Genomic DNA, 14921 nt, shown 5'->3' on the forward strand with positions numbered 1-14921 from the left:
TAGCAACTCTATGCCTCTTCGTTTTTCTTATGTCTTCAGTGTTCTGTTAGTTTATTCCTAGATATTCCTTGTATTTTGAAATCATAGATTTCAAGACTTTTCCATTATATTTTTTAGTCATTTTCCTTGGGGGAGGCATGGGAGAAAACTAAGCTTTTCACTATACTTGCTTTATGCGACTGCATGACCTCCATGACTTTCTAAAAATAGTGTTTGGTAAGTAATTTCTCATGGGCAGACGCCATCTACAAGTGATGGTTATTTTGTCTCTGTCCCTGATCCATTTTTGTTTGTTTTTCTCAGTTGCATAGTTTTTAGTCTCCTAAAATGTTAGTAGCAATGAGTAGACATCACAGACTTTTTCCTGAACGTATTTGAGTCCTGTGAACCAGATGCTGTTAGGGTGTGTAGATTGTTGGTGATCCTTTTATTTGGAACCAATACAACTTTTTTATTTTATTTATTTTATGTAAGTACACTGTAGCTGTCTTCAGACACACCAGAAGAGGACGTCAGATCCCATTACAGATGGTTGTGAGCCACCGTGTGGTGGTGGGATTTGAACTCAGGACCTCTGGAAGGGCAGTCAGTGCTCTAACCATTGAGCCATCTCTCCAGCCCCCAATTAAGTCTCTTTCTGATCACATCTGTAGCTGTGGGGCTGTAGAGAAGGCTCAAAGACTGTTTACCGCCCTGCAGAGGACCGGAGTTGAGTTTCCAGCACCGTCATTAGGCCCCTTAGAACTTCCTGTAAGTCCAACTCTGTTACAGATCCAGCGTCTCTAGCTTTTCAGGGTCTCTGCAACAAGTGCACATGTGCCCAATGTATTAATAAAGTCAAAAATGGAAAAGGTCGGTAATGAGTGTTGTAAAACTTATTTTAGTATTTATTATGTGACTATTTTCTGTGTTTACCTGTTGTAATTCATCAACTTTGTTATGAGTCCTTTTTCTTCATTGTTTCCAGGATTTTTTGTGAGGATTTTTGCATTAATCTTGATTGAATGTATAGATGCGGTAATGTCTTCAGCCAAGGTTATATGGATTTCATAGGATAGAGTTAGAAAGGGACTTTTTCTAGGGACTCTCCAGCACACCCTAAAGCGTGCACAACTGGCAGAAAATGACTTTTCTCTCATGCATGAGGATAGAGTTAAATACCTTGAGAATGATCTGAATCTTAAAAGTGTGAAGAAACTCGTCCATAATGTGTAGTGGGAGGCTAGAGGTTGGGGTTATGTTTGCATAGAGTTGGTGGTTATTTTTAGGATGCATTTCTTTAATTCTAAGATTAAGTGGATTGCCTGTGAGGTAGTAGGTAGACTTCACCTTCAGGGTCTTTGCTGAGATCATCAAGTCCTCTGTTATTTCCAAAGCTCTGCAGAGAAGAATGAGCAGGGCAGGCCGAACAGCTGAACAGCTATGGGAGAATCTGCTTGCACGGCTGGCCCCGCCCAGCACCGGGCAGCTTAGGTTGGAGTCGAAAGTGCATGAACTGAACAACTGCTTCGGCTGCTCTCTTCTCGCTTCAGCCAGAGCTGCCCATGTGGATGCTCCCACCAAGTGCTCTATGACTCCACTGAGCGGATCCTAGGGGCTCGTGCCTGCGTTTCTATAGGCTGTGCCCCATGAGACCCTTTCTCTCTGATAATTTTTCTTTCTTTTAAAAAAAGTTTATTTTATGTGCACGAGTGTTTTGCTGACATGTATGTGTGTGTACCATGTGCATGCCTGATAGCCATGGAGGCCGGAGGAGAGGTTATCAGATCCCTTGGAACTGGAGGTATAGTTGGTTGTGGTGTTCCCTGGGGCCACTGGAGGAGCAAGTGCTGTTAAATAAGGAGCCATCTCTCTGGCTCCTGCTGGTTTCTCTTTGTGCACTTTTTCCGCAGTAGAACACAGCAGTGAATATTAACTATGGAATAAACCATGTGAGGCCGCCTAATAAAATCATTGAGCCTGGGAGTGATGGTGGGGACCCCTGATTCAGTACTTACATAGTACAATATTTACAGACGATTTAACTTCAGATCATGTGTGTATGTGTGTGTCTGTATGTAGATGTGTACACATAAGTGAATATCTGTTTTGGGAGGGCATCAGAGCTCTTGAAGCTAGAGTTAAGATTGGTTAGGAGCTGCCCAACTTGCGTTCAGGATTTCTGCAAGAGTGGTCCAAGCTCTCAACCACTGAGCCATTTCTCCAATAGCTTTTCCAACTGGGGTACGGTATAGATTGAATTTGCATTTCCCTGATGACTAAGATCCTGAGAGCTTCCAAATATTTATTGGCCATTTGTATTCCTCATGAGAGTTGTCTATTCAGTTCATTAGCGTGTTTACTAATTGGCCGATTTGTGGATTTTTGTTTGTAAGTTCAGAGTTGTTGGTAATTTCTAGATATTTCCTCTGCTGATGATATACTATATACTGTGAGCTTTCCCACCATCCTGCGGCTGCCTTTTTACTTTGCTGATAATTTTCTTTGATGTGCAGAAACTCCACATGCTCTCGTCTGTCACTTCTTGGGGTTATCGTCTATGCTATTGGACTCATTTTCAAATGGTCTTTGAAATGCTTACCTCTAAAAGTGTTTTACCTCTTTCCTGCCAGCAGTTTCACAGTTTCAAGGGAGGTTTAGTTTGGGGAGACAGTTCGTCAAGGCCGGGGGCTGTGGTGGCAGGAGAGGCAGCTGGTCACACTGTCTGTCTATAGTCAGGAAGCAGAGAGTGAGGAATGCCACCGCAGGGCTTTCTGTTTCCTCCTTACTCCTAATTAGTCCCTTGGGACTCCAGTTCAAGGAGAGGAACCACCTGCATTTAGGATGTGCTTGTCACCTCAAATAATCTAGTCTCCATAATCCTTCAAGGGCGTGCCATAGGGCTTGTCTTCTTGTGACTTTAGATCCCGTTGTGCTACAGAGTCCCTCTCACTGTCACAGGCTGAGGCAACCATGGATAAGGTTTTCTTCCCTCAGTCTTTCTTGACAATTTTATCACTGGCATATAGCAATCCTGTTGCTTCTCATATGTTGATTTGTGTGCCCTGCCATTTTGCTTAGTGTTCATTAGAGCTGAGGAAACACTAACTCTCATATATTGCTAGGCAACAAAGTTCTCTAAAAGGCAGTGGGTTAAATAGATAGCCACTTATAAATTTACTATAATTCAGTGAGTCAGATTTAAACAGGGCCCAGCCAGCTTGTGTCGGAATCGCATGGTACCTGCTGCAGTTGGAGCATCCTTCTGTATCCAGCCCTATGGAGTGGCTCCGATGACTGCAGGGAGGAGCGACTTAGCTGGGAATGTGTGTTTGGACCTTGGTTTTCGTTTCACTTGGGTTCATGATTCATCTTGTAGTCTCAGGATCTCTTGCTTGCCATCTGGCTAGTCCACACGGCCCAGGCATCTCAGGGCTCCAAGGTACAAAAGTAGATCTGTCAGACCTAAAGGCTTAGGCCTGGAGGCTCACTTCTGGTGTTAAAGTGATTCCAGCTCCAGATTTGATGGGAGGACAAAGGAATCCCATGTTCTTTTAAAGATTCGTTTAGTTTTATGTCCATTGATGTTTCATTTCCATGTATGTCTGGAGATGTCAGATCCCTGGAACTGGAGTTACAGTTGTGAACTGCCCTGTGAATGCTGGGAATTGAACCTGGGTCTTCTGGAAGAACAGACAGTGCTTTTAACAGCTGAACTGTCTCTCCAGCCCCTCAAATTCCATGTTCTTAACATAAGGAAGATGTGTTTGCACATAGGAAAGGAATGGTGTCTAAGTCAGCCGTCTGATTAGTTCACGCTGATAATGACGCGTGCTTGGACAGATGTTTCAAAACTTCCTATCTTCTCAGTCTTGTGTTCTTAATTTTTTCAGTTTGTTTTAATTAGCATACAGTAAGGGGCTTCCTTTTGTCATTTTTATACCCTGCTGTGGTTGACATACGTTTTCTCTCCTGATCCCCTGTATCGTCCTCTTCTCTTCCCAACGGTTCCCTTCTGTACATGATCTGTTCTTGTTTTATAGTTGAAGAATCTTGATTCTTGATTTATAGGACAGGGCAAAATTAGAATTAACAGGCAGAGTGGCAGTTATAAAATGTTACTTGAGAAATAATTACGTACTGTGTACCTGCATTGTGCGCATTTATACTGTGTACCCACATCGTGTGTGTGGAAATGATGTCATTGATTATCAAGTTCTGAAAGGTGACAAGGAGTTAATGCAGCTCCGTGTAGACAGCATGAACTCACAGCTATTCCATCCTCACTGCTCATTCGAATCACTTAGTGTGGTGACTCCAGTGCCTGGGCCCTGTCACGGGCTAATTAAGGCTCTGACGGGAGAGGACTCAAGCATCCTGCTTTCATTTTCCGAGCTTCCTGTGTGGTTCCAGTGTTCGGCAAGCTTGTTGAGAATCACTGGTCTAATTAAAATTATTTCTATATGCCAATAAAAATTGTGTTTATTCCACACTAAGTGGCTGTTTTCTGTATCCAGCACTATTCACTTTATGTTTCCACTTGGAAAAACATAATTAAAATGTAAATTTAGCAAAGTGAAATTATATGTATTGAGAAGTGGAGATCTGGAGAACCCATTAAGGCAGATATTTACATATCCAGAATTAATGTTCATGATTTGTCAGCTGATGAATTGTAAATATCCCACTGAGCTAGTTAGCTGGAAATCAGTCACTGTTCAGCCAGAGCCGTTTAGCAGTGGGCTGCGCCTTGGCCGTGACTTAGATAAATACCAAGAGCCGTTACAGCAGAGGGTATACACGGGGCGTGCCCAGTGCCTGCTGTCAGTGCAAACAGTGATGCGAGCATTTCTCCTGGGAGACGTGGGGTTTGGGGTCAGAATCCAGTAGCTTTCAGAGTTTTCTGGCCAACATAGGAAGTAACCAGGTGATTTTAAATATCAGCAGATAAACTAGCAGAAAAGAAAAGAAACCACAAATCTGTCTGCCCTTTGTTCTTGATCACGTTAGTCAAGCACTTGGCAAACTGGCCTATCGATCCAATCCATTTTTTGAGTGTGTATGTGTGTGTGTGTGTGTGTGTGTGTGCGCGCTCGCCAATAAAAATTTTGTTTTGTCTGTAGAAGTCAGAGGACAGCTTTGGCTGTTAATTCATCCTCAAACACTATCTCTGCCCCCCCCGTCTGCTCAGCGGCCCATAGCTCACTGACTATGAACCACAAGGACCATCTCTCTCTGCTTTCCAGGGCTGGGATTACAGGCATGTGTCCAGGCATGTGTTACAGGCATGTGTGCAGGCGTGTCCTGCTTTTTAGTGTGGATTTTTGGACTTGAACCCAGGTCCTAAAGCTTGCGATGACGCCATCTCATTAAAAACAAAAATAAACCACAGACATGTTGATTTATTTACCTGTTCCTTATGGCTGCTTTTCCGTTCCCAAGGCAGATTTGACTGTGTGTGACAAAGCTGTGTAGTGCACACAACCTAAAGTATTTCCTCCGTGACCTTCATTGACAGTGCCCAACTCCTTCCTGTGCCCACATTTCCTGTTGTTGCTGATGCTTCCGAGCTGGTCCTATTGAGCTGAATTTGGTGTTTCACATCCCAATGATTGTAGGTGGTGGAGTTTGGACCTTTAAAGTGGAAGCTGTGATTAAAGAAGAGGGGTTTGCCTTGTGTATTAGTCTTTCATTGCTGTGTTAAAACACCATGACCAAGGCAGTTTGTAAAAGAAAACACGTAGTCTGACTGCGGTTGCAGAGGGTCAAGCCTGTGATGGTGGTGGGAAGGCATGGTGGAGAAGCAGCTGAGAGCTCACATCTCAAACTGTAATCTCAGTGACTTCAACAGACACACCTCCTAATCCTTCCCAAACAGTTCTACCAAGAGGGCCTACCGAGTATTCAAACATAGGAGCCTATCGGGGCCACTCCCATGCAAACTACAACCCTTCGGCATCAGGGGAGGTGCTACTGCCAGTCCCCACACCCTCCATGTTCTCTTTCCTCTGCTCTTGCTGTTTCTCTCTCTTTTTCTTGGGGTGCTCATTGATAAGAAGCAGATAAAGAACTTGGTTCATGAAGGTTTCCCCGCAGTCACAGGAGACAGACTTTCACACATCTTGCTGGTAACAGATCTGGGTGTGGAAGTGTGAAGATGAGAGATCTTCAGCCCCCAATGTTGAACACAGTGGAGAGGGTATATAGGGTATATGTGGCTCAGAGTCCCTGGTCTCAATATAGAGGCTACCTCTGAGCCACCAGCCACTTCTTACCCCAGAGGATCTGAATGCTGGTGAAAACCCTCATGAAATTGCTGAATGATGACATCTGAAAAAGGCATGCTCTCAAATAAAAATTACAAACAGTTCTAGCTTTCTAAGATCTTAACTTCCCTCTTGGATGTATTGAACCTTACCCCCTGGGTTTTCGTTTATTTTTATAGACAGCCTGCACATAAAAGCAAGGAAGTAACTAGAAACGATATTCTAGCAATCACCATCAGTCTGATCATTACAGCTACAAGTCTGAAAGGAAAGCCTATGTAGCTCAGGCTAGCCTCGAACTCCTAATCCTGCCTTGATCTCTTGAGAGTGCTGGGATTAGACGTGTACAGCACTCACCAGGTTGTGAAGTGGCGATTTAGAGAATATGCCAGATGGGCTCATTTTGGAAGGAAGCTATGATGTTCTGTAAAATTTATTAATAAAGTTAAGTTACCTTTGTGACCACAGAAGATCGTTTCTATAAATTATTTAAGGTAGCTTCAGTCCAAAATCTCTTACATGAAAAGATATTAAATTTACTCTGTTCATAATTTATGCCTAGATCTGTACCAGAAAGACCTGCAGGGGTTTGGGATGCAGGGTGGGGTGTGGGATGGGGTGTGGGGTGGGGTAGGGTGTGGGGTAGGGTGTGGGATGGGGGAGTGTGGGGTATGGGATGGGGTGTGGAGTGTCGGGGTGGGGTGGGATGGGGTGTGAGGTGTGGGGTATGGGATCAGGTGTGGGGTGGGGGTGGGGTGGGGTGTGGGATGGGGTGTGGGGTGTCGGGTGTGGGGTGTGGGGTGTGGTATGGGGTATGGGATGGGGTGTGGGGTGTGGGGTGGGGTGTGGGATGGGGTGTGGGGTGTGGGGGTGGGGCAGGGGGTGGGGGTGGGGTATGCTGTATCCAGCCTTGCTAAACCAGTCTCTGCTGGGTGCAGGTATTCTCCGCCTGTTGGGTTTCCTTTCCTTGAGGTGCCGTGTGGCAGAGAGCCGGTGTTCCTTGATGGTGATGGCCCCAGGCACTGCTAATTTTGACTACCCTGGCAGTTTGTCTGCTGGTGTGAGAGGCAGTGAAGGTCTTCCTGTGAGTGAGAGCACCTTGAGCTGCTGCTGGCTGGTTAAAGAGCAGCCCTTGATACTCTGGACTGAGGTGGAGGCTTGTGAGTTCTAGGATAGCCTGGTCTCCACAGACTTTATGGCCAGCCTAGACTGCACATTGAAAACTGATTCAAGAAGAAAGTGAATGTAATCATTGCTGACGGCCTTTGGTGTGGCGTTTGGGTGGCTGATATACGTGCGGTTTTCTGCGCATGCTCTTCTCCCTCACTGACGCCCACTCTTCTCGGCAGGTCAGTGACTATCATCTGTTCCACACGATGAGTAACAGCCACCCTCTTCGCCCCTTTACTGCAGTGGGGGAAATCGATCATGTGCACATTTTGTCTGAGCATATTGGTGCCTTGTTGATTGGTGAAGAATATGGTGATGTCACGTTTGTCGTGGAAAAGAAGCGCTTTCCCGCCCACAGGGTAATTTTAGCAGCGAGGTGCCAATATTTTCGGTAAGTGTATAGTAATCATAATTATTAATCATAATTATTATTATTTGATTTAAGTCTTGTGGGAAGCAGTGGTGTTTTCTGTGAAGACCCAAGGTGGCCAAGTGGAATCCTTTAGGACAGTGCCTGGAGGAACTTGATCTTTGCAGGTTTGTTACTTCCTGAGAATCCCCCTTTCTTTAGGAGCCAGCCTAGAATGAAGGGATCGGCCCAGGCGGCAGCAGTTAAGGCCTCTTGACAGCCTGAAGACCTTCCTCTGTCTGTGTGGTCTTCTACCTCCTGCCCACGGTAGATGGGGGAGTTGGCACGCAGGTACTGGTGCGTAGGCTTCCTGAGGGCGAGCTGGCTCTCCAGACTGTAGCTGGCTTGTGTGCTGGGCTTCCTGCAGCCTGCACCTGTGGGTAACAAAAGCCCCAGGCTGCACGCGGGAATCTCAGACTGTTTCAGCGTTCCGTTAGAATGAAAAGTCATATATTATACATATACTACTATATATATAAAACACGCATATATATACACAAATACATATTCAATGAATTAATAAAAATTCTACATATAGACAGCTACTTCTTAGAGCCTTAATTTTCCAGGTTATAAAAATTAAACTGATCTCTTACCTACATTTCACCTAATGTTTGCTGAACGGAAGTCACCAGCGACTTATTACCCATGTGATTGTTTATCTTTGACCTTGGCATTACTAAAGTTTTGTTGGCAATAAGAACGCTGGTACATAGAGTCACAGTTTCACTTGGAGAAATTGAGATGCCTGTGGCTTAGGGGAAATTGCACGTGTCCTCCAGTGAAAGCTGCATGTGGCCTTGAAAGGAGGGCCGATTGGTCAGCAGAGCCGGCACGCCGGCCTGTGTCACTCGACGTCGTGCCTGTGTCACTCGCTGTCGCCGTGCTCCAGAGCTAGACCTACCCTAGTTCTATCAGCGTTCCCTCCTTGCCATCCTGTACAAACGCAATACTGTTGGGGAAACCAGAAGCTCAGAAACCAGCGAGAACCGGTTACCCTTCCTAAGGGCAGTTTCCGTGGCGTCTGGCCCTAGCTTGGCCACAGTTCCTGGTGCCTGTCCTCAGTCTGCCTTTGCTTTCCCTTGCCCGCTTTTAGTCCAGTAGAACTATGCAAGTGCTTTTTAAGGTCCTTCCCTAATGTATTAGTAAGAGGACTTCTCGCCTTTGTGTTTACTGTTTTTGAAGACTGTAAGTTCTCCTCTCCTTAACAAGCAACTGAGAAAGAAACCTGCATGTGAGCGTGATCAGAATATTCTTTAAAAGAAGCCCAGACATTTCCAGAAACGGGAAGGTGGTACCTAGCTAAGGGAATGTATTCCCTCACTTACTGACCTTTTGCTTCTGTGGAGATTGATCCCTTGAGGTATTTTGGCGCTCACTTGGGCTAAACCCACTTCTTCACCAGTGCTCTCTTAGAGTCTCACAGAGAACACTATTCTTGTGCAAGGGAAGGCTAACTATCTGTGCTAACTGAGCCTGGTCACCAGAGCCTATCAGTTCTCCACAGGGCATGTTAGCTCTACAGGAGAGGGCCTCTCACAGAACATTGAACCCCTTTACTCATCACTGGGAAGGAGCCATGGCAGGCAGAGCTTTCCCAGATAGAACCCATTGATCTCCATTGATCTTCCTCAGGATACATAGACTACACACGGCCCAGTATTTCAACCACGGCCAACTTGATTTCGTTTTCCCCCAGTGTCTCTGTACTCATCCCCATATATCCCTAACGAATTATTTTTTTCTCTAGTGGGTCTTAAAAGAATATATAGTGTGTCAAAACTGAGTCGAAAGGTATATTACTAAATTGCTTCCCAAAGCAGAGTGGGCTCACCCCCATAGTCCTTAGAGCAGTGCAGGGCAGAATCCATTTTCTTATTGTTGTGCTGCTGATCTCCTCGGGGCCTGTGGGGATTTACTTTGTAAACTGCCTCTGGTCTGGCAACATCTTTATATTGAGTTCATTGTTCTCTCAAAGATCACTTCCAACTTTCTGTGTACTTTGGCATTCTTGGGTTATCTCATTAACTCAGTTGTTTGTGGTTTTAATTGAAAATAGTTTTTAAAAAAGATTTATACATTTTATGTATGTGAGTACACTGTCACTGTCCTTAGACACACCAGAAGAGGGCATCAGATCCCATTACAGATGATCATGAGCCTCATGTGGCTGCTGGGAATTGAACTTAGGACCTCTGGAAGAGCAGTCGGTGTTCTTAACCACTGAGCCATCTCTCCAGCCCTCAAAATGGTTTTTAAGTAATTTTTTTGTTTCCTTTAAAGACCCGTTTAAAATCACTTGTCTTCCTATGCCTGGCTCTTTGTGTCTTTAAGCAGATTCACATCTGCACAGCGTTGATAACCATTGTTTCATGTATCCGGCAGCAAACCGTGTTTTCTAACTGTGATTCTTGTTTGGTGTGCAGAGCATTACTGTATGGTGGGATGCGAGAGTCGCAGCCTGAAGCAGAGATCCCTCTGCAGGACACCACGGCTGAGGCCTTCACGATGCTCCTCAGATACATCTACACGGGGCGGGCGACCCTGACCGACGAGAAGGAGGAGGTGCTGCTGGACTTTCTGAGCCTGGCTCATAAATACGGGTTTCCAGAGCTAGAGGATTCTACGTCCGAGTATCTCTGCACCATACTCAACATTCAGAACGTCTGTATGACTTTTGACGTGGCCAGCCTCTACTCGCTCCCCAAGTTAACATGTATGTGCTGCATGTTCATGGACAGAAATGCTCAGGAGGTGCTGGCCAGCGACGGCTTCCTCTCTCTGTCCAAGGTGTGTTCTGCTCGGCACTCGGTCCGCATGCCTTCCTTCCTCGTGCTTACGGGACCACAGCACAGTGGTCCAAGGATCAAAGGCCTTGCTCAAAGCAGTCATCTGGGCCAGTGCGAGCCACTGGCCGCTGGGGCTCTAGAGCTTACAGGGCTATTGGTTCCATTTTCCTTTCTTTTCAAGGTTTTCCTGGTAGGTTTTATGTGCAGAAGAGACTGGTCTGTCAGTAGCTGGATTTGATGTGGCAGTCAAGTAAGCTTGTTGTTGTATTGTACACCGTTTGGTGTGTGCTCTCTGATGGAGAATGTAACTAGAATTCCTTTCTGGCAAAAGGAAAAGTCTTTAGAGCTGGGATATAGTCAGTGTCACAGAAGGAACATTGATAAAGAGATTTGATGTGCCAGTGGATGTCCTTAAGTCACTGCTGGTGCTGCTCCTGACCCCGGTTCCCCACTGTAATGCTGTGCCGCTCCAATCTGCCTCGAACCCAGAGTCTCATTTGTGTGTGTGTTCTTTAAAGAGATAGGCAGCTTGATTTGAATGAACTATACTTTTAAATTTGTATTATTTATTGTATTTATGTATATGTATATTTTATATATTACTCTGGAGGTCAGTCTGGAGACCTGGGGATTGAAACCATGGCAGTGCAGTGCTACTGTAAAACAAAAGGCTTTTAATTCTAGGCTTATCTCACTGACTTACAATGTACACTTTCCCAATGAATACACACATGGATGCATATGCTCACACATGTATGTACACATGTAGTTTGTCGTCTTTGTTCTTGCTGTTTTGTAAAGGATGGCTGCAGACTGTACCTGCTCCTGCATGTATGCCCAGAGGACTTGACTTAAGTCAACATAGTAGATCTGTTTGCACGTACAGGCTTATTGCTGCCCTGTGTGCAGTAGCTAAAACGTGGAAGCAGTTTAAAGGTCCGACAGCAGCCATATCAATGATGTGGTGTGTAAACACCATGGGGTTCGTTCAGCCAAAAAGAAGTGAAATACTAACAGCCGCAGGGGGATGGATGAACTGGAAATCCTCACAGGAGGTGAAACAAGCCATCCTCAGAAAGGCCAATGTCACTTGTTACTCTCATAATGGATATGTGCAGAAATATGCAAATGCAAGGGTGTGGCTTTCTTAGCTTGCTTTCTATTGCCCTAATAAAACACCATGACCAAAAGCAACTTGGGGAGGAAAAGGTTTCCGTCAGCTGACAGCTCTTAGATCACCCTCCATCACTGGGGGAGTCTGGGAAGGAACATGCAGGCAGGAATGAAGCAGAGGCTCTGGGGGAGGGGGGAGTGCTGGCCACTGGCTGGCTCCCTACGGGCTCAGCTTGGCTTCTTTTGTTTAACCCAAGATCCATCTGCACAGGGGTGGCACTGCCCTCAGTATGGTGGGGCCTCCTCCCACACCAACCATTAATCAAAAAAAAAAAATGCCCCACAGAGTGTGTACAGGCCAATCTAATGGAGGTATTTCCTCAGTCGAGAGTCCCACTTCCAGAACACCATAGCTTGTGTTAAGTTGACACAAGTTAACCCTTACAGTAGGGTAGGCCATGAACTAGGAAAGGAACTATGGAAAGGGAAGAGGAGATCTAAAGAGACTGGGAAAACAAGGTGCGGAGTGTGTGTGTGTCTGTGTGTGTCTGTGTGTCTGTGTGTATATGTATGTATGTGTGTGTATGTATATGTGTGTGTGTCTCTCTGTATGTATATGTGTGAGTGTGTGTGTGTGTATCTGTGTATGAGTGTGTGTGTCTGTGTGAGTGTGTCTCTGTGTGTATATGTGTGTCTCTCTGTGTGTGTATGTATGTGTGTGTCTTTGTGTATGTATGTATATGTGTGTGTGTTTCTGTGTATATATGTATATGTGTGTGTGTGTGTGTGTGTAGGGTCGTGGCATGGGAAGTGGAGCAGAGGAGTGTTACAAATAAGAGCAAAATGTTTGCAAACATTGCTCACTGCATTATAATTTTAAAAATTAACAAGATAAATCTAGTTAATTTGATGTGTAGACATGTGGGAAAGAACTCATTGCTTTATATAGTGGCACAAAACGCCTGAGTCTGAAGGGAAGGTACTGTTGTTTTTCTTTTTTAAAATGTAATAGCCCATGCTTTCCTAGAATTCACTATGTAGCCCAGGCTGACCTCAGACCCACAGTAATCCCTCTGCCTCAGCCTTCCAAATGCTGGTATTACACACCTGGTTATTGCTGCTGCCTGTTCCCACAGCCGGAAGTGGGGAAGGGAAGAGCTAGGAAGATGAAAAACCACAAAAGCATCGATGCCTGTGGTCCCGTCAGGTTGACTGGTTGTGCGTGCGGCTCTGCTCCATGCTGACTTTTTCTGGTCCCTTTTTACCTTTTGCAGACAGCACTTCTGAACATCGTTCTAAGAGATTCGTTTGCTGCTCCTGAGAAAGATATTTTCTTAGCCTTGTTAAACTGGTGTAAGCACAATGCAAAAGAGAACCACGCTGAAATCATGCAAGCTGTGCGTTTACCTCTAATGAGCCTCACCGAGCTTCTGAATGTTGTGAGGCCATCAGGACTCTTGTCTCCGGATGCTATTCTAGATGCCATCAAAGTGCGGTCGGAGAGCCGGGATATGGACCTCAACTACAGAGGCATGCTCAGTAAGTACCTGCTTCCCTCCTCACCTGGGACTTTGTTGGCCCCTTATGCCAGCCATTCTAGCCGCAGAACCGTGGCGCAGGTCTGCAAAGCACCCGCTGGGCCGAGAGCACACAGCCCTGCTGCCTGGGGCTGTCGTTCTCCGCCATCTGTCCCGACATGATGAGCGGCACTGACCAGCTCAGCTAGTTCCTGTCAGGCTGGTCACACGTTTCCATCCGCTCCTCAGAATGTTCCTGGACACTTTCCTGAAAGGTCGCTTGTCACACTAAAACGCTTCCTCCTTCCTCTACCAAGCCCTGGCGCTTGTGTGTCTAATTCTTTAGGTGCCACACATAGAGATTCTGAGTCATGGCTGATGTTAATAATAGTATTTTGATTTTTCTTACAAATGAAATAACAGCTATTGACAATTATAAAGTCCTTCCTTCCTTCCTTCCTTCCTTCCTTCCTTCCTTCCTTCCTTCCTTCCATCTTTCCTTCCTTCCTTCCTTCCTTCCTTTTTCGGAGCTGGGGACTGAACCCAGGGCCTTGCACTTGCTAGGCAAGCGCTCTACCACTGAGCTAAATCCCCAACCCCTTCTTTCTTTTTAAGATTTAATTATTTTATGTACATGAGTGCTCAGTCTTCAAGCCCCAGAAGGAGGCATCAGATCCCATTACAGATGGCTGTGAGCCACCATGTGGTTGCTGGGATTTGAACTCAGGACCTCTGGGAGAGCAGTCAGTGCTCTAACCACTGAGCCATCTCTCCAGTTCTATAAAATGCTCTCTGTGTCATTGTGTTGCAAGGAGATTTGAATCAACATTTAAAGATTTCGATGACCTGGTTTAAACCGGCATGCAGACGTTTACGGCAGCACAAGCCTTCTGGTCGTAGCAAGCTCTTTGGTCAGGGCCTCTCAGATACTCAGCTGTCTCTATTAATCTCACCCATCTTCCAAACTGGCATTCACCCAATCACAATGCCATTGCAACCAAACATGAGTCTCTTGCCTCATCCCATGGGGCTGCTCTCCTGGGTGGTCAGGAAGACCTGTGTGGAGAGGAGACACAATAGACACAGTGGAGTTATGGCCGAGCAGTGGGAAATAGCAGAGGTGTAGACAAGATTCCAGGAAAGAAGGACTTGGTGCTAGCAGGATGTAAAATTGAAGATTATGTTTAGGGTAAGTGTAGTCAGGGTTTCTATTCCTGCACAAACACCATGACCAAGAAGCAAGCTGGGGAGGAAAGGGTTTATTCGGCTTACACTTCCACATCGCTGTTCATCACCAAAGGAAGTCAGGACTGGAACTCAAGCAGGTCAGGAAGCAGGAGCTGATGCAGAGGCCATGGAGGGATGTTGCTTACTGGCTTGCTTCCCCTGGCTTGCTCAGCTTGCTCTCTTATAGAACCCAGGACCACCAGCCCAGGGATGATACCAACCACCATGGGCTGGGCCCTCCCTCCTTGATCACTAGTTGAGAAAATGCCTTACAGCTGGGGCTCATGGAGGCATTTCCTCAAGGGAGGCTCCTTTCTCTGTGATAACTCCAGCTTGTGTCAACTTGACACAGAACCAGCCAGGATAGTAAGTTACCGTGGTTTTTTAAATCTACACAGCCAGAAATCCCAAGTGCTGTTACCTTAGGATAGTAAACAGTGCCAGGTGAGGC

The 14921-nt window shown here is 45.8% G+C and overlaps 1 protein-coding gene across 1 annotated transcript in view; it reads left to right on the forward strand.

Moving 5' to 3' along the window:
• Btbd9 (BTB domain containing 9) overlaps window positions 1-14921 on the forward strand; it is a 352754-nt gene that overhangs the window by 33338 nt on the left and 304495 nt on the right. The window contains exons 2-4 of the mRNA XM_032888537.1: window positions 7595-7806; window positions 10251-10614; window positions 13001-13265. Coding sequence (XP_032744428.1) covers window positions 7622-7806; window positions 10251-10614; window positions 13001-13265 — 814 coding nt within the window. The 5' untranslated portion in view covers window positions 7595-7621. The remainder of the gene's footprint in view (window positions 1-7594; window positions 7807-10250; window positions 10615-13000; window positions 13266-14921) is intronic.

The sequence above is a fragment of the Rattus rattus genome, chromosome 18 (genome assembly GCF_011064425.1).
Source record: "Rattus rattus isolate New Zealand chromosome 18, Rrattus_CSIRO_v1, whole genome shotgun sequence".
Taxonomy (NCBI): domain Eukaryota; kingdom Metazoa; phylum Chordata; class Mammalia; order Rodentia; family Muridae; genus Rattus; species Rattus rattus.